Here is a 20,105-nt window from a genome sequence, read left to right as displayed (position 1 = left end):
GGTGGAAAACGGCCAAGGGTGGTGGTGGATGGTCATAAAGTAGGGTGACTGCGTGACGAAGATGGTGGCTAGGATTTGAATACTTAAAAGGGTTCTATGATTACGATATATATTCTTATGAAGATAAATACAATTTAACGACTATGATAAAAATAATAAATGCGATAATAAGAAAATAATCAAACTCAATTAAGTCTTAATACTTAGATACTTAGATTATTGGACAAAAATGATCATCCCTTCTATATATAGATGTCGGGTATAATGAGTCATACTCGGACTTAACTCTGAAAGCTTATATGACTCGAACTAGGACTTGCCTTAAAGGCTTACATGACTTAATTAAATTTACCTTAGTAGCTTATATAATTTAATTGAACTTATCTTAGTGGCTTACATGACTTAATATTAGACTTGTCTTAAAAGATTATTTAATGTATGAATAAATTAAAAAATAAATAAGCTTGTTCCATCGAGCCTAATGTCCTCATGATGCGATTCGATTTGACTCGGTTCGAATTAGATTGCTTTGCTCGTAAATGTAGCGACATTGTCAAACCACGTAAATCTTATCTCTCTCTCTCTCTTTATTGTCTCTATTGCTTTTATTGTTTGAGGTTACTTGCATTAGGGTGTCTAATATGTGATTAGAAGTTGTTGATTACTATTACTCTACTATTAGCACTATATTTGAGTTTTCCCCCAAATTTGTTGAATTTTGCCATTATTATTTTATTGGGGATAAATGTTTTGATTCCGCTTCCATCATCCATTTTAGCATTCAGCACAATAGGAAGGTCATATTTGTATTTAATATTTTTTTTAATAAACGAGTGATGTTACTTATCCATAAGAAGAGAGTGGTCATCATCAAATTTGTCAGCTGCATTTATTTTGAGTGTTTCTTTGCTAGGCTAAAGTTTCCTGGAAGTTATGACATGTATAAAAGTCAAAAATAAGAACCGGGTCAAGTGATTAATAATCTATATATATATATATATATATAGTTAATTTGTTGGTTTACAGAACCCGGTCCAAGAAGGAAACCAACTTGTTTATATTGGCTACGTTGAAGTCCATCACAATTTTATATTATAATTTATAAGGTGTCTATTGCGTATCCCTGCCTATATATCGATCAAAGCCCAAAGATGTGAAAAATATGGTCGGCATCAAAATAATTAATGCAATAATATTCTATATTTATTTGCAAAAAGGACCTGGTCCAAAGAAGACAACCAACTAAAGACCATAGCAGCCCATGAGGCAATAACCTTAATTTTATATTGGATGCATTGGATGAAGTCTATCGAGCATCGGTTGTAACCCCTCACAAGCTACGACACTCATTTTATATTCTAAGGTCCTTATTGCGCATCACCCACCAATAGTCTAACCTAATAGCAAACTTCTCGTTTTTTTCTGGGTATGTTTATAAGTGATAATTACGAACTATTGTCCATTTCCACGTATATTTGTCCGCTAGAGTATACTCAAGCTCTGATATCAAAAATATTATATTCCTAGTTAGGATGAGTCATGTTAGCAGCGATGGATAGGGGATGATGAAGATAGGTGGAAATGGTGGATCTAGTAATTAGAAGAAAAGACCAGAGAAAAGAGGTTGAGAGGGTCCAAGAAGATGTAATAGTCTGGGAGGGAAGAAGAGAGGAAGAGCAACAACTGCAGTCTAATTTGAGAAAACGAGATAAGGAGATCAAGAAAGGAGAAAAGAAGACGAGAGGTAAAAGAAGATAGAATCAACAATTTTCTTCAATAATTAGAAAGTGACTGCCTTCCACATATTTGGAGACTAATCCCAATGACTCAAAATTAATTAAGACATAAACTAAACAAATAATTAAAATAATCCTAGTCGGATTGAATGGGCATCCGAGTACTTAAACAGCTCAATGAAGGCTGCTCTCAAACTGTAGTTTTTAAAAGCATTTGGTAGGAAGCTACTCTCATGTATGACTGTTTGAACGCTATTAGCCAGACATTCGACTACTTAAGCCTAAGGCCAAAAAATCCTTCAAAAATAGTAGATAACTAAACCTAGAAAAAAGGAGTTTGACCCAGCAAACCTAATGTCTCCCATTAGGTGAGCTGATTAGATATGAATCACATTAGTATCCCTCACAAACTTATTTTTCCCGTAATACATAAACTCCTTGAATTATTAAAAATGTCTTACTCCTCTTACACCCTATTATTGAGAAAGCTTAAAAGACTAAAATATCTCACAGAGAATGTCAGGATATTTTGGTAAATTATAAATTCTATTTCTTTTTTACTATAAAATATAAGAATAAATATGTTATATAGTTATTTATATGATTTGCAGGTGGCAACTTATAAATAAAGAAAGATAATAATTCAGCATATCTGCTTTAATATCATGTTAGATAATCAGTTAATTCAAAAAATTTAATTATTAGGTGATAGATCAACAATGCATGTTATAACTTACAAATGTTCTAAAAATCAATTAGAAAATAATAATTTTATATTTTATATTCTAATATTACTTAATCTTTAGCTAACAAATTTTCAGATTTTTATATTTTAGTACCAAACTAGCTTCGAAGGATTTGAACTCAAAAAAATCTATTCTAATACTATATTAAATAACTAATTAATTGAACAAATCAATAATGTATATCGAGAATGGAAGATATTTTAGTTGAATAATTAGAGTATATTAGGAATATTCCTTATGAACTAATTTACTAGACGTTGTTCTACGCAAAAGTACGAAATGTAGGTTGTGATACGCACGTATATATATATATATATAACACTACATATTATACCATAAATTCTTGGAATCATTAATATCTTTTCCTCACTTGAGTAAGGTAATATTTTATTCTCTCACTCCTTATCATAGCTTATCTTCACGCATATCTTACTCTGGAAACGTCGACTGCTTCAAGTCAAACTTCCCCGTGTTGTGACTATAGATTTCTTCCAATGCTAGACTTGATCATATGAGCATTACATAAGGTTTTAAAGGTGTTATTTATCACTTTGTGTGTTAATTAAACTATATGATCAGGTCTATAAATACGTAGGAAGCTTATGATTCCTTGGAGAAACCATAACTTTGAAGAGAGAAATACAAGCTAGCTCTCTTGCTATCTACTACCATTAATTCATTCCTTTATTCATCTCTTGCTTTTGCCAAATATTGTCCTGGGAATTTGCCATGTCTGAGGTTGTTCAAATCCAGCCACCAACTTATGGGAATCTAATTACTGTTCTTAGCATCGATGGAGGTGGAATTCGAGGAATAATTCCTGCCATTGTCCTTGCCTTCTTGGAGGCAGAGCTCCAGGTATAGTTCTTAAATCCCTATGTCAAAGTTATATATATCATGATAATTTAGATCTGGATAATCTTTTTAATAGTGCCTCTGAAACTTTAGCTAAACATTAATGAGAGAACAGTCTTTAGGGTATCGCAGTTCAAAATTATACTATACTTCTCTGATAATCTTAAACCATTTTTATGGTATTTATTCTGGCTTAATGATCAACCTCAACCTAGCTATGAGGTGTATATATAATATTATGAAGTTGGTGATTCCATATATATAGAAATCTCATTTATGTTGCCTTCGCACCTTCTGCTACATATATGTATATATATATATAAGAGAGAGAGAGAGAGAGAGAGAGAGAGAGAGAGAGAGAGAGAGAGAGAGAGAGAGAGAGAGAGAGAGAGAGGTCAACGATTCTATCATAGAGGTGAATGAGGTATGTTAACTCACATAGGACTATTACATTCATTACGTATTGTAAACTAATAGAAATAAAATACTCTAGTTTGTATTAGATTCTTATTTTTTTGTGTGTTTAATTAATTTTCAGAAATTAGATGGAGAGGACGCAAGAATCGCAGACTACTTCGATGTCATTGCCGGGACGAGCACAGGTGGCCTTGTGACCGCAATGTTAACTGCACCGAATGAAAAAAATCGACCACTCTTTGCAGCCAAAGATATCAAAGATTTTTACCTTGAACACAGCCCTAAGATCTTCCCCCAGACCACGTACCATATCATAAACTTACATCTTAACGTTCTATTTTTCTTTAATTTTCTTGATAAATTTTATCTATCTATCTATCTATCTATATATATATATATATATATATATATGGAGGTACTTATTTGCCTATATGTGTATATATATTAGGAACCTCTTTGGAAAAATAATAAAGCCATTAAAGCCAGTCTTGGGGCCAAAGTATGATGGGAAGTATCTGCATCAAGTCATCAAGGAAAAACTAGGGAATGCAAAGTTGCATCAGACTTTGACCAACGTCGTCATACCAACTTTTGACATCAAGCGGCTCCAACCTATCATCTTTTCCAGCTACAAGGTTCTTCCTTAAATCCTTTGTATATATGTAGGGAAATATAGTTGTAAAGAAATTTATCTTTAACTCTTATATATCTGGTAAAGGTTGGATTAACGACCGGGTATTTTTAAAGTAATAAAAGTAAGATACAGGGTCGAGTAATAATGAATAAAGATAAAAGGAAGGTTTTTTTTCTATAAGACTTGTGATAGTTGCAAGGATGCTAAGCATCTTCTATATTCCTCCAGTGGATTCATTTAATGCAGTAATCCTTACAAGTTACAAGTTAATAAGTAGAGTATGTCAAAATGCAGCAAAAGAATGATCCTTCGATAGATGCTCAACTCTCAGACATCTGTATTAGTACATCAGCAGCACCAACATACCTTCCTGGTCACTACTTCGAGGTGGAACATCCAAAGGGACAAACTAGGGAATTCAACTTAGTCGACGGCGGCGTTGCGGCGAATAATCCGGTATAAATTGTAACCTAATTAGAAAAAATTTCTCACTCTTTTCACACAACCAAGTTCAATATTTTGTGCCATAGATTTCTCCTAATTCATGTTCCACTGCAGGCATTACTTGCTATCGGTCAGGTAACAACGGAAATATTCAAAGGGAACCCTGATTTCTTTCCAATAAAGCCTGTAGACTATGGCAGGTTTCTGGTTATCTCACTAGGAACTGGCACACAAAAGAATGAGGAGAAGTTTACTGCTAAGGAGGCAGGCAAATGGGGCGTCCTAAGTTGGTTGTCAAATGGTGGCTCAAATCCATTGATTGATGCATTCAGTCAAGCAAGTAGTGACATGGTTGACATCCACATTTCTATTGTCTTCCAAGCACTGCGTTCTGAAGCTAGATACTTGAGAATTCAGGTAACATCCATTTCCCTTATATATGCTTGTTGGCATTGAATCAGGGAATTAATGTGACATTAATTAGAGATTGTGGAGCTTCAATCTTATGAATCCTTTACGTGCCTATATATATCTCCATTTATGTATGGCAATCCTTTAGTTGGCTTTAGAAAATTTTATTAAAAATACTGCAGAAAATATACATTATCATTAACACCTGTTCAACCAGCATTAACAGATGGTTATTATATAGATAAGTTAAACTATAGATATAAAATAGCCAATTATATAGCACTTAAATAGTTAAAGGGCTCATATTTTATGACTGTTTTGGGTCTACACTACTAAATTTCTATTTCTCTAAAGAAAATTATAGATAGAAAATATTCTAATATGCTTGAGAAAGTTTTAATTCTTCAGTCGGCTGCTATCAAGTTGAACAGAACTCAGGTTGTTTTTAAGACACTAAAACTAAAATGCAGTGATTGAATAATATAATACCAATATAGTATAGTGTTAATAATAATAATAATAATAATAATAATAATAATAAAGATAAAATGCAGGGCGGTTGTAATAAATTTGTCTTTATTACTAAACATCTAGGTTGAAATTGGATTCCACAAGCTATTCCAGTTTTTATTTCAAATAATTATTGTACATCCAAAATCTCACATATATTAATTCTTTAATCGATCTGCTTAAATTGTCAGGATGACACATTAACCGGAACAGTGTCTTCTGTTGACGTCGCCACCAAAGAAAACCTGGGCAGTCTTGTGGACATTGGTGAGAAACTCTTGAAGAACCCTGTGGGAAGAACCAACTTGGAAACGGGTGTATTCGAACAATTGGGAGAAGAGACCAATGAGCAAGCTCTTACTAAGTGAGTTCTCATTCTTCGTGAAGTATTTCTTGGGGAAAATTATATTTTATATCGTATAGTTTTTCTAATTTATAAATTTATGATTCACGTCCTTTTTTTTTTTTTTTAAAGTAACAATAAGAGATCATAGATTTTGATTTCTCCTGTAGAGATTTAACCAAATATTTTATAGATAATTAATCAGAATATACATATATGTGTATAATTTGAGTTTGATTGATTTTTTTTTACGGGAGTTGATTTAGTTGTATAACTTATATATTAACTGTTTTTAAAAGACGAGCAATTATTTTTTAAAATTAAAGTAGGATATTCTTTCATTAATATTGTTGTAGCGAAAATTAATTACGGTGATTTATGAGGATGAAGTTCAATTTATGAAAATGTAGAGTATGAAACATAATTTTTTCCTTTTCATTAAACTTTTTTTTCTAACTTTTTATTATAATTAATATATTTGACACTAAACCACTTATGATTTGTCTAATTGTAGATTCGCAAAGTGGCTTTCAGAAGAGCGAATGCGTCGTCTGATAAAATCGCCGCACACTAAGTATTGAAATGTTTATAACTCCATGAATTATTCACGTGTTCTTAGTTATTACATTTTAAGAATGAGTGGTTCCAAATCAAGAATTGTATTTTGTTGGCAGAATAAAATTATATGTTTATTTAATGTATTCCATTTATTAATCTACATAACATGTTCTTAGTGATTCAATTAAGAATTTATATTAAGATTGTATCAGTTTTGTTGAAATTAATGAAGTGGACTTTTATCTCTGTTAACAAGAATTATCTGCACATATTCTACGTCTTTGGGCAACTTTCAAGATTAAATTCACTCAAATTAAATCTTACAGAGACAAGCAAATTTATGCTCACGCGACGGATGCACAACTATATGATTGACAAATTTTCCTTAGAGCTACCTCCAATTTTCCTTGCTCCTCTTCCCTTGGCCTTTCCTCCCTCCCTCTAGCTTTCCTATTTTCTCATCTCCCCTGCCTCTCTCCCCAGTAGTCTTCACAAATGAAGGCCTCCTCCTTAACTTCTATAAGCTCCACTCAAGGAACATCATGGATAAAATTATCCCTCTCGTTGAGGACAACACCATCTCGTTGCTAAAGCCAAGCCTATGCTTGACTGAAAAGCTCATATCTGATAAATCCTTCAACCGGTGGGCCTCAAGGCTGCTCTCTTGAACGCTTGGAGCTTGAAATGTACCCTTGAGTTTGTTGAAGCCGAGAGGAACTCCTTCCTCCTCACCTTCTAGCTTGAGATAGACAAATGGAGGACTTAGTATGGCTCTCCCTAGTAATTTAATTGTGACTTCTTTATTTTGGTTGAATTTAAACTCAATCTTCACGCAAAATAGTGGACTTTCACGAATGTGAATTCTAGGTGTAGTTTCATGGCCTTCCCCTCAAATATATTTGTCAATGAAAATGACAAAAGCTCTTGTTGCTAATTGCTCTGATTCTAATTCTATGGATACCTCTAAGTGGGCTCATTTTATTAGCTCTAGTGTTAGCGTTTGACATCTTTGCACCATTCTCTAGCTTTCCTTGCTTTTCATCTCCCCTTGCCTCCCTCCCTTATAGCGGTCACAAATGAAGGCCTCCTCCTTAACTTCTTAACTTCTATGAGCTCCACTTAAGGAAGACCATGAAGAAAGTTATCCCTCTAGTTAAGGACATCATTATATTGGTGCTGAATCCAAGCGTGTGGTTGATTGAGAAGCTCATCTTCAATAAGTCCTTCAACCTGGTGGGCCTCAAGATTGCTCTTGAGAGCTTGTAGCTCGAAAGGCACCCTTGAGTTTGTCGAGACTGAGAAGAACTTATTTCTCATCACCTTCGAGCTTGAGATAGACAAATTAAGGGTTTGATGTGGCACTCCCTGGACCTTTAACCGTGACTTCTTCATTTTGGTTGAATCTAAACCAACCGTCGGGCAAAGTAGTGGACCTTCACGCATGTGAATTATGGGTGTAATTCCACGACCTTCCGTCAAATATTTCTTCAACAAAAATGGCAAAAGCTCTTGCTGCTAGGGTAGGATTGCCAATTGCTTTTGATTCTATGGATACCTCTAAATGGACTCATTTTAATCGCTCTAGGATTAGCATTGACTTCTTTGCACCCCTCTCTAGTTCCCTCTTTGTCTCCCTCAATAAGGTGCAAGTTTAGTTCAAGCATCTCTGACGTTTTTTATTATATTTTGCATGAGGGTGCTCAAGGCTATACAAGAGTTCCCTATGCGTATGCACACTAAACTACTTAGAGATGCTACAACCTCATGTTCCCTTCCCTAGTGCACCAATGTCCCCTCGACGGGTAGTAAGGTGTGACTACCTCGCATCTGCTCCTTCCTCATAGGAGCAGGTTGCGCTGGTGCTGTGAAGGGCAAGATCTCTCTTTGCCGATGTTTATAGAGTTTCTAATGTTACATTACCATGTAATGCACTATTGAGTTCTCCTCCCAACAATCTGGCCTTGATTGAAAGTTTATCACCTATCATTAATCTATCAATATCTCCTCCTAAGTCGTCTGTGTGTCACCTAGGGTTGGATTGAAGGAGGAAGGGAAAGAGGAGTTAGATGGAGAGGGAAGAAGGAGATAGAGGAATTGATTTATATGTTCAAAGTATGACTAAACCAGGTTGCATTCCATAATTTATATTGGAGGCTAATTGACTAAGCCAAAGCATAATTATTAATTGAACCACATCAAGTTCACAAATAGACTGACTCAATTACATAAGCTAAAAATAATTAAACACAAGTGCTAAATTAATTTTCTAACTAGATGAGTGACTCAAGCTATGAGCCTAGTGTCTTATGCCATGACACTAATGTCCACCAGATGGTTCGATTGACTCGGAGAATCACCCCTCTAAACCACAAAACAGCCTTGAGAAAGCTTCACCTAATGCAAACCATGGCCCTTGCCCAACGCATATGAACTCTACGCTTGACTATGCTCTGCCTCAGTTTTGAAAACACTCATTAGCCTCAAAACCCTCATATGACAAGTCCTCTTTGGCTAACCCTAGTAGTCCCACCAAGTAGCAACTAAACTTTTCCCTGCTAATAATTTGGTCTCTCCTAGGAAAACAAAAGCTTGCTCGGACTTGGCAAGTCCTCTAAGTGCTCCTCTTCTCCACCAATTTGCAAGGGTGGAAACAAGGATCTCAATGCCAAGCCTATTGTGCAAAAGACCCAAATGGGTGAAGGAAGCGGAAGAAAAACCCTTCACCCTCAAAAATCCAAAAAGAATAGCAATAATTTGGGGCAAACTATCAATGTGAGGACTCCAAATACAAGATGCTAGTTGTAGAGAACTTCAAATACCCAAGGTAATCACAAATATGAACACCAAATCAATGCAAACCATAAAGAGAAAAGAGGGAGAGACACGATTTATGTGGTTCGGTGATGTGCCTACGTCCACGGGCGAAGTATCTTTAATTCACTATGCAAATCTTCAAATACAAAGAGTTTACAACTCTAATATTTCTTTAAACAATGGTGGCTCTCCCCTACAAACTTTTCTCTCTTATAAAATGCCACACAAAACTCTAAAATCCAATATTTCTATTTATAGGACCAGTTCACATTGGAGATTTTCGCGTGGCGTTCGAACGCCCTCGAGGGCGCATTCGAACGCGCCCATTATCAAAGCAGTAGAACCAATCAGTGCAAATGCAGACTGGGTTCGAAAGTGCAAAACTATTCTCGATGAGGACACATGATAAGTGTAACCCGAATCAAAAATCCACTCATATGTATGACATGGTACAGATGAACTGCTAAGTGCAATATTGAGATTCAAATCATCAAACTCATCTTCAAGATCGGCCACATTTGTCTTTCCCTTCTGCTGATCCTTGCCATTCAAAATTGGACAATCATTTTTCCAATGCCCTTTGTTGCGACAATATGAGCATTCATCTCTAGCAAGGATGTCTCTACTAGAAGATCCACCCCGCTTGCTAAACTTTCCAATTTTCAATCTACCACCCATTGTCAATGTTTCGGATGGAGAGTCTGTATGAACCTGCTTATCCATCTTGCGATATTTATTATTGATCAATGCATTTGCAATATCCTTATAATGAATAGATTCTTTTCCATACAGTAAGGTAGTAGTCAAATGATCATATACATCCGGCAACGAATTCAATAATATCAAGGCTTTGTCTTCATCCAAAATTTTCATATCCAAATTTTGCAAATCCGCAAGTAACTTGTTGAAGGCATTCAAATGCTCGGCCATAGGCGTTCCAACCTTGTACTGAAATCGAAAAAACTTCTTCAAATAGAGTCTATTCTCAATGCTCTTAGTCATAAACTTGTCCTTCAATTTCTTCCACAAGCTCTTCGCTGAGGTCTCCTTCATCACAAGGTACTTTTGATCATTTGCTAGATAGAGCCGAATGGAGTTGCAAGCTTGCCGGTTCATTTTCTCCTAATCCCTCTCGGATATATCTTCGGGCTTCTCCTCCAAGGTGATGTCCAACTTTTGTTAGAACAAAACGTCCATCATTTTACATTGCCACATTCCAAAATTATTGGTGCTATCAAATTTCTCTACGTCAAATTTTGCATTTGAAATAAATTTCCCCAATTTGGATGATCCCAACATATTTGCAAATCAATGCTATCCCCAAATTCAAAACTCTAGGTTTGAGACCTTGAAGCTCTAATACCAATTTGTTGTGCAAAAGATCCAAATGGGTGAAGGAAGCGGAAGCAAAACCCTTCACCCTCAAACAAATCTAAATAGAATAGCAATAATTTGAGGCAAACAAATATTGACGAAGCTAATATCAATATCAATGTGAGGACTCCAAATACAAGATGCTAGTTGTAGAGAACTTCAAATACCCAAAGTAATCACAAATATGAACACTAAATCAATGCAAACCATAAAGAGAAATGAGGGAGGGACACGATTTACGTGATTCGGCGATGTGCCTACGTCCACGGGCGGAGCAATCTTCAATCCACTATGCAAATCTTCAAATACAAAGAGTTTACAACTCTAATCTCTCTCTAAACAATGGTGGCTCTCCCCTACAAGCTTTTCTCTCTTGCAAAATGCCCGCACAAAATCCTAAAACTCAACATTTCTATTTATAAGGCGGTTCACATTGGGGATTTTCATATCATGTTCGAACGCCCTTGGGGGTGCGTTCGAATGAGCCCATTGTCAAAACAGCAGAACCAAAAGGGCGTTCGAACGCCCGTAGGGCGCATTCGAACGCGGCCAGTGCAAATGCAGACTGGTGTTCGAACGCCAAAGCCCCGTTCGAACGCCTACAGAAATAGCTGCTCTCGGGTTGGCTCGCGTTCGAACGCAGCTGGGCCGTTCGAACGTCTGCATCACAGACTGCTCTCTGTTTGGAGCCCGCGTTCGAACGCCCCAAGAGCCTGTTCGAACGCACGGCATAGAAATACTAATACATGCTGAATTTTGCTGAAATTGAATTTGAGCCAATTTCAACAAAGCCTTCCAAGCATGGCTGGTGATCCACGTTGGGATCCCATTAAGATATTGGCATGAAATTATCGTGGTTATGGTGTCTTGATGACAATTTTTAACTTTAGAAATTTCTTCTATGGCACTAGAGCTAATGCTGCCTTCATCTCAGAAATCAAATGTGGGAACAACAAGACTTTCTCAATCATTCATCTTCTCCTATTAAGAATCTATACGTGGTTAGCACCCATGGGTTGGCTTGCAAATTTTGGCTCATCTGGGATGACGACACCCAAGTGAAGGTCTTAGAAGTAAATCACTACTACATTTTTGCCCTCATCCATTGCAATTTCCCAAACTATGATTAGATCCTCGCCAGAGTCTATAGTTACTCTCATCCTTGCAAATGATTCCTATTCTCTCTCAAACCGATCTATTTTACCAGGCATACCAAGCACTAGGCTTCTACGCAAGCTGTAAATATGTTTGTATAGTAGAGGAAGATTGAAGCCAAGATCCTCGCCCTTCGTACTAACTTAATCACTGACATCTTTGGGCTCTAAGAACGTGTTTTTAGGAGTAAGCATGAAAACCTTCTTCTTAAGCCTAAGCTCAATTAGCACTAAAGGTCCTAATCTAAGTGGATGGATGGCCTGGTGGGAATTGGACTAGCTCGTTATGCTAAGGCAGGCAATGGCGTGGTGGGGAATGGATGAGGAAGATGTGCTGCAATCAACTCCTTTGATTGGAGATGATCCGTCAGAGGCCAAAAATCAAGAAATATTTTCACATTGAGGAAATGGAGAGACTTTCTAATAGGGTCTCATGTCTACGCTTGGCCCGAGTTGATGACCCTCCTGTGACGATAATGGAGAAGCAACATAGCAGTTAAAAAGAATGTTAGAGCCAAGGCAATAGAGCAACATGTGATTGTGGATGCAAAGGGCATAGAACTAATGATGGAAGGAAAGGCTGGGGATTGTTAGGGAATAGGATGACGACAAAGGAGTGATGGTGGAGGAGAAAGCTAAGAATTACCAAAGAATAGAACAATGATGGCTAGGAGAAAAACCTCTCTCCATCCCTAACCATAAGAGCTAGGAGAGAGAGAGGATGGGAGGAACACCTTGACGAGGGCGTTGAAATCTCTAAAAGAGGAGGAGAATGTGATCGAAACCTTTGCTGGACTAGCGTGAAGCTCACATAGTATATCATATCATCAATTGTTGGTTTTATAATATATATATATAGGGTGTAATCAAGCCAAGCTTGATCGAGCCTAGTTCTAATTAAACTTAAATTAAAATTATTTGTGAGCCTATATTTATGATGAAGCTTGAATTAAAATTATTTTGATTTGAGCTAATTTCGAGCTCAAGCCTAAACGAGACAATCAATAAGCAATTTCAAGTCTTAATCAATTCAAGTCATATTTCGAAATTGATCAAGCTTGAATTAAATTAAGTTTCATTTAGGCTCATGACAGAATATTATACTATAATTATTTCAAACCTTATCAAGATTAGTTGATCGAATCTGCTCATGATCAAACTTGTTTTGAAATTACTTTTGAGCTTATTTTAAAAATAAAGCTTGTATCAACTTATACTTCTTTTCGAGCTGAGTTTAATCGAGTCTTATCATGCGAACCAAGCTCAAGCTGACTTAATTATTTTGACAGCCCTATATATATATATATAGAATATAAATTTAGTGGCGATCTAAAAATCGATTTTGAACTAAACCAAACTTGAGACTATTTTTTAGCGTTCTTAAGCCGGGCATGAGCTAATAAATATCAATTTCAGTATGTTTTTCACTAGCCTATATAATTATCTTTGAGATCTTGTATATCATACGATTATAATTAAAGCTCACGCTGGTTCTTATTCAAGACAAAATCTCTAACCCGACCCAATAAAAAATATGTTGGGGTTTTCACGTTAATTGCAGTTTTTATTGCTTGGGAGTGCAGCTCTCATAGCCTCCACCATATTAAAGTGCTAAATTTTATTAATGAATTCAACTACTTTTCGCCTCAGGGTGGGTAGCTGGATCACATTTTTCTCCCGTCTCCACTTCTAGTAGGAAGGAAGAACACAAATAAAACGAGGGCTTTCGATGGGCTCAAATTAATATTTTCAAATGTTACTTAAATAGCCAATTGATTAGTTAACTTTCAAACTTTAAACAACACATCTCTTACGTGTCCTTTGAAAGGATTGCAAATCTAGTATAAATAGTTAACAAATTAGAAAAGTTTTAATTTTGTAAAACATTATATAATTTTAGCCGTTTGATGGAAAAAAAATAAATAGAGATAAGTATTATCATTTTTTATTTTCTACCCTTCCTATATTTAATCCAAGTGAGCAAGTGTTATCTTTTCTTATGTTCTTTTTTTTTTCTTTCCATCCAAATGAAGTACTAATATTTATTTTCGTAACATATTAATCCTCTTAAATATGTAAAACCTTTCAAAATATCATTTCATTAGTTACACCCATTAGATCTTTTTATTAAATTATATCACCTGGCTGTAACTTGGTTAATTCTTAAGTCCTCTAGGAAATATTTTATCTATAAAAGAAAAGAAAGAGAAAAAGAAATTAAAGATGATGATCACTTGAAGTGTATTCTTGCTAGGTTGACATGCATTTCAGTAGAGATCTCTTGCATTAGGGATGAAAGAGGCAATTGTCATCCACTAGTTCTCGAAGCATAAATGTTAGAGGATAAGGCTTGAAAAGTGGGTTTGTGAACAGCAAGAGGAGATTACGGTCACTAGTGGCAATCGACAAATGAACAACCTTTCTATTAGGAAAGGTGCTTAGAGCATCTCTAATGGGGCTCTAAATCTCAAATTTAGAGTTCGGTGGAGTTTTGACTGGACTCCATAGCTAGTTTCAAATTTGGAGCACCACTACAAAATTTGAGCCCGGCTCCATATTATTTTAGATTTTTCAAAATTTTAACTTTACAATTTAAATATTTAATTCAATAATTTTAATTTTATTTATATTTTTTATTAAATAATCTAATTAATTAAACTGAGTATATAATTAGTTTAACTAATCAGTTTTTTAGAAAAAAATAGTACCGTCGGAAAGGTCTCATCGAGACTTTTAAAATGAGTATAATATTAAACTATTTTTAAGTTAATTAAATTTTTAATTTTTTAAATTGCATAATAAATATTTTTTATTATTTAAGATTGATATCTCTTAAAACTATTCGTATAATGACAATATGAAATACATTAGACATTTAAAAATGTTAGACATGAAATACATTAATCATTAGATATATCAAATAAAAATTATATTCATTCATTCTCGTGCCTCTTCTATAAATGTTGAATTAGTACATTTCGAAGCTCAAAATGAGCTTATTAAAAATTTATTATTTTTATTATTAAATATTTATTTTTACTTATTTTGTATAATACAATTTTAATATTTTTAGCAACGACGAATAACATTTATTTTGATATTTATTTTATTTAATATAATTTTCATATATTTAATTAAAAATTAATAATTAAAAATTACCTCTGAAACTATTAAAAATAATAGTCGTCCAATGTTAATCCAGTTTGACTACGTAGGTCCTTGCGAACTCAAGGTCAAGCAGGTAATTGTACGGGGAACACCGACAATCGGGAGGAGGAGCTGGTGGCTTGGCCACCGGACAAAAGTATTCTTGGAAATTAAAAGGATGACCAGTAATTTCAATTATATTAATTCTTTCAGTTTATTTTTATAAAATATTATAAAAGTTTTTGGTTAGATAAAGACAGATATTTTAGGTTTGTATTGAATTATCTGTCTTATGTTATCGAAAACATTAGTTTTCTTATTTAATTTTTTTTTTTTGCTTACATATCTTTTAAAATCTCATTTTGCTTATTAGTTAATAATATTGTTATCTTTTTTTCTATTAAATATGGAGACTAAACTGGAAAATAAAGATAAATTTTAGAATATATATTATTTATTTAATTATTTTTAAAATAAAGTTTTCTTGACTTCTTTTCTAGAAAGAAGATGTAATAATTAAGTTTGATAGGAAATAATGAGAAAATAATATTTTATAAAATTATGATAAAGATCTTTTAATTTAATATAAAAAGATTGATAAAATATATATTGATAGTACATTAGTAATTAGATTAGAGTAAGATGTAAGTTTGATAAATAGTAATTATATATTATTATTTTAATAACAAGTTATATTTATAAAGTGAATGTGGCCTATTTAATAGGTGTGTGCTGCAGCCTGCAAGTCTGCAACATCTCTCTTGACTCTTGTCCCCAGTCCTGATAACCCAGACTCCATGGATCCCAACTCGGAGCTCCAAACCGACTTCTCCCCCCTCATCCGCACCTACAAGTCCGGCCGCGTCGAGCGCCTCCTCGGCACTGCCGTCCTCCCCGCCGGCCTCGACCCCACCACCCACGTCACCTCCAAGGACGTCGTCATCGATCCCACCGTTCCCGTCTCCGCTCGCCTCTACCTCCCCCAAAACTCAGAGAATACTACCCAAAGACTCCCCCTCCTCGTCTACTTCCACGGCGGCGGCTTCGTCATCGAGTCCTCCTCCTCCCCCACGTACCACGACTACCTCAACTCCCTCGTCTCCAAAGCCAATATCATCGCCGTCTCCGTCGAATACCGCCTTGCCCCCGAGCACCCTCTCCCCGCGGCCTACGACGACTGCTTGACCGCGACCAGTTGGGCCCTTAGCGGGTCGGATCCGTGGCTGGCCGAGCACGCCGATTTGGATCGGGTTTACTTGGGCGGAGACAGCGCCGGGGGCAATATCGTCCACAATGTTGTGTGGAAAGATGGGGTGAGGGCAAAAGGGGTGTTGCTTGTCCACCCTTGGTTCTTTTTCATCGACGCGGCGGCGGCGCAGGGTGCTGATACGTCGCTGGCGAGGGGTCTTAAGCTCTGGAGATTCGCGTGCCCCGGATCGGGCGTCGTCGATGACCCGAGGATGAATCCGATGGCAAAGGGAGCACCGAGTTTTGAGAAGCTACCGACCCAGAAGGTAATGTTCAACTCACCATCATCCACATATCTTCTTTCCAAAATTTAGGGTGGGGAAAAAGGCCTATTTTGCTACGATCTTAATCAATTTATTTTCGTTAAATGGTGTCTTTTAGGTGATGGTGTGTGTGGCAGAGAAGGATGGACTGAGAGATTGTGGGAAGGCGTATCACGAGGAGTTGAAGAAGTGTGGGTGGAAAGGACAAGCGGAATTCTTAGAGTCGGAGGGGATGGACCATGTCTTTCATTTACGAAATCCTGCATGTGAGCAAGCCAGGGAAATGATGGACCGCGTCGTTGCTTTCATTTCTAGCGACTGAAGACGTCGCAGAGTAGTATGCCATCGCCGCCGGCTACTAGTAGATTTCACATGTCGTCATGTACTCGTGGCCGATCATGTTTCCTTGGTAATAAAATAACTATTTCCATGGTCTATTGTGGAGAAGAAGAAGATAAAAAATTGTACTAGAAAGACGATTTTGTTTTGACTCTTTAGCAGTGGATGATCAGAGAAGCCTGCCGGTTGAATGTGTGGTTAATTACCATTTTGATGTCATATGCCAAGAATTTGTGTCTTGGCGTGGAAGCTAGGATGACTTCCACATAGCTAAAATAATATCTCATCATGTCATGCTTGCATTATCTCTGTGGCTCCCATAGACCACACAGTCCATAGAGCATCTTGACATTTTCTTAGGATAGTTTAGTTTTTATATATTTAGAAAATCTTCTTCCACAAATATAAAGTATAACACAAAAGTTAATTCTTAATTTAATGGATTCTGTAAAATATCATATTCAAGAGTTAAACTGGGCTATTATGATTTGGTATATGTTGGTTTCTCATTAACTACAATGGATGTTACATCTTGAAATGTATGAAACCAAACAATCCCAGTAATTAGTGGAAAAATGAGAATACTTTGAAAAGGGATATTCATTTGTGATGGTATCTATATTATATAAATATAGTAAATTTAAATTATTTTCTTACTAGAAATCCTAAAAATAATAATATATATTATAATATAATAATTGTATAATAAACTTGTTAGTTCTATAAAATCTTAAACCTTTTGCGTATCTTTCTCTAAATAACAAATCTATTTATATTAAATTAGAAAAAAATAATAATAATAAAATTAATTTGATCAGTTTTATTCTTTGTCTCAGGTATCATAATTAAGCATCATTTTATAGTACATTTTTATCTCAACACTTATCATTTCTTTACCAACCAAACACCCAACAATAAATTGGGATAATTTTTTTTTATCATGGAGTAAGGATAGAATTTATCTTTATCCGAATTTTCGGCAATCAAAGGTATGGACCACGAAGTATAAGGTATATAAATATTTATTATTCCGAGCTACCAATATTGAAGGATAGAAATCCTGAAGTATGTCATGAATAAGCTTTTAGGGAAAGAAAATTAAAAAATAATATTTTTTTACTTTTATTATCGTTCAAACCTCACCATATAAATATTTAATATTTGATTCATGTATTTTACTTAAAAGTACCTTAAAAACATCCTGCCTAGTTTTCCAACGGTGATCAACTCTAGGTAGTAGATACGTTAAAGTAAATAAAATGTAATTAGGCATTTTATTTATTTTTATTTATAAAATGATGAAATATTTTTGAGCAAATAGACTCTGGATTTTTTGATAGATTAAAAGTAAAATATAGAGTCGAATAATAAATATTTAATATTATAGACCACGATTCATTATGTATGTATATAATATGCCATCTCTTTCAGCATCTATTTATTATAGGTTAATCAAGTTTAGAACCTATGAACTATTGCCTTTTAATATAACATTTTTATTTATTTATTTTGTAATATTTTGTGCTCTCAATTATCTAATATTTTTCACCTTTTAAGGATGTTATAAAAAAAAATCAAACGATCATCGTACCTTTTCTCTCTTCTATTCTATTTTTCACCAATAAAAAATAGGATAATTAAAATTTAGTTTCTATAATCATTAATCTTCAAAATTATTTTTATTAGTTGTCAGTTTGATCTTGTATTATAAAATTGTTATATGATAAGTGCTGGGAAATAGTTTACTCTTATTTTGAAAAATATAGTTAGAAAATTCTCATTGAGATCTTTAAAATAAAACTAATATCTAATAGTTTCAGAAGTAATTTTAAATTACTAATTTTTTAATTCACATCGAAATTATATTGCACGAACGAAATAAGTATTACATGTAGAGGTGAAAACAAGTCGGATTACCCGCTATCCAACTCGATTCGGTCGGATTCGGATAAAAAATTTCTATCCGATTCAGATACGGGTCGGATATATTTTTCGGATTCGGATACGGATATCGAATATCTGTTTACCCGTATATTTTTTTAAATAATTTATAGTTTTTTAGTTTGCCTATTTAAATAGTAAATATTAATATTGTTAGTAATAATATGTTATATATTATTTATAGAGATTAATTTCTCTAATTTTATAAATTTGACATACAAAAAAATTATTTGTTGTAAAACTCTTAATAATTTTCTGTTAATTATATCTAAATAAAATATTATAATTATTTTAAATTCAATCAATATCCTTTAAGATCAGATCTTCTATCCGAAAATTATTCGTATCCGTTTAGCTAGGATATGGTTTAAAATTTTTCTATCCATCCAATATCCGTATCTGAATCCGTATCCAGACTAAAAATAAGGATTCGGATATGGGTTGAGCACTATCTGATCTGTATCCAAGCTGTTTTCACCCATAATTACATGTCATTAATTAAAAATATCAATATTACATTACATAAAATAAGCAGAAATTAATATTTTATAATAAAAATAATAGATATTTATTCATAGCTACCGATTCTTTCTTGACTGTATCCACCTTCTCTATATTAATGTAATTTTTATTTGATGTATTTAATATTTAATGTATTTCATATATGATGTATTCTAATATTTAATATTTATATTGGGAATTAATTTTGAGTAATTATATTTTAGGACACATTGATTTTAAATAATAATAAATATATTTATTCTATAAATAATAAAATATTAGACTTATTTTTATAAATAATAAAAATTTAATTTTAAATTAGCTGAAAAATAATTTAATATCAAACTTATTTTAAAGGTCTCGACGAGATCTTTCCAATGGCATTATTTTTATTAAAAAGTAATTAGTAAAACTAATTATATACTTAATTTAATTAATTATATTATTTAATAAATGATATATAGATAGAATTAAAATGATTGAATGCAATAATTATTAGATAAATTTAAAATTTCTAAAAAGCTTAAAATAAAATATAGCCCGGTTTAATATTTTTGGTGAGCCCCACCGTTGCTAGCTCCAAATTTAGAGATAGGGATGGATGTTTACCGACTGTACTAGTGTACTACTATAATAATAATAAACTTACCCTTATTCTACAAACTGAACG

The 20,105-nt window shown here is 34.2% G+C and overlaps 2 protein-coding genes across 2 annotated transcripts; both read left to right on the top strand.

Annotated features, from left to right (window-relative positions):
- The first annotated feature begins 2,941 nt into the window (after positions 1–2,941).
- Positions 2,942–6,912, top strand: LOC140786654 (patatin-like protein 2). Its single transcript, XM_073135253.1, has 7 exons — positions 2,942–3,340; positions 3,876–4,057; positions 4,203–4,389; positions 4,683–4,844; positions 4,947–5,249; positions 5,945–6,117; positions 6,611–6,912. The coding sequence occupies exons 1-7, from the start codon at positions 3,212–3,214 to the stop codon at positions 6,675–6,677; spliced, it is 1,203 nt and encodes a 400-aa protein (XP_072991354.1). The 5' UTR covers positions 2,942–3,211; the 3' UTR covers positions 6,678–6,912.
- An 8,960-nt stretch (positions 6,913–15,872) lies between these two features.
- On the top strand, positions 15,873–17,184 carry LOC140786655 (tuliposide A-converting enzyme 1, chloroplastic-like). Its single transcript, XM_073135254.1, has 2 exons — positions 15,873–16,657; positions 16,773–17,184. The coding sequence occupies exons 1-2, from the start codon at positions 15,941–15,943 to the stop codon at positions 16,974–16,976; spliced, it is 921 nt and encodes a 306-aa protein (XP_072991355.1). The 5' UTR covers positions 15,873–15,940; the 3' UTR covers positions 16,977–17,184.
- Positions 17,185–20,105: the final 2,921 nt, after the last annotated feature.

This window comes from Typha latifolia, chromosome 4 (genome assembly GCF_019914945.1).
Source record: "Typha latifolia isolate L0001 chromosome 4, TyphaL0001v2, whole genome shotgun sequence".
Lineage (NCBI taxonomy): Eukaryota > Viridiplantae > Streptophyta > Magnoliopsida > Poales > Typhaceae > Typha > Typha latifolia.
Note: the sequence above shows the minus strand (reverse complement) of the source record. Positions and strands in the feature narration are given on the sequence as shown.

Coding starts and splice junctions, on each gene's coding strand:
- LOC140786654 (XM_073135253.1), top strand. CDS start 3,212: ATGTCTGAGGTTGTTCAAATCCAGCCACCAACTTATGGGAATCTAATT. Junction 4,058..4,202: donor AAGATCTTCCCCCAGACCAC/GTACCATATCAT, acceptor TATATATATTAG/GAACCTCTTTGGAAAAATAA. Junction 6,118..6,610: donor AATGAGCAAGCTCTTACTAA/GTGAGTTCTCAT, acceptor GTCTAATTGTAG/ATTCGCAAAGTGGCTTTCAG.
- LOC140786655 (XM_073135254.1), top strand. CDS start 15,941: ATGGATCCCAACTCGGAGCTCCAAACCGACTTCTCCCCCCTCATCCGC. Junction 16,658..16,772: donor AGAAGCTACCGACCCAGAAG/GTAATGTTCAAC, acceptor GGTGTCTTTTAG/GTGATGGTGTGTGTGGCAGA.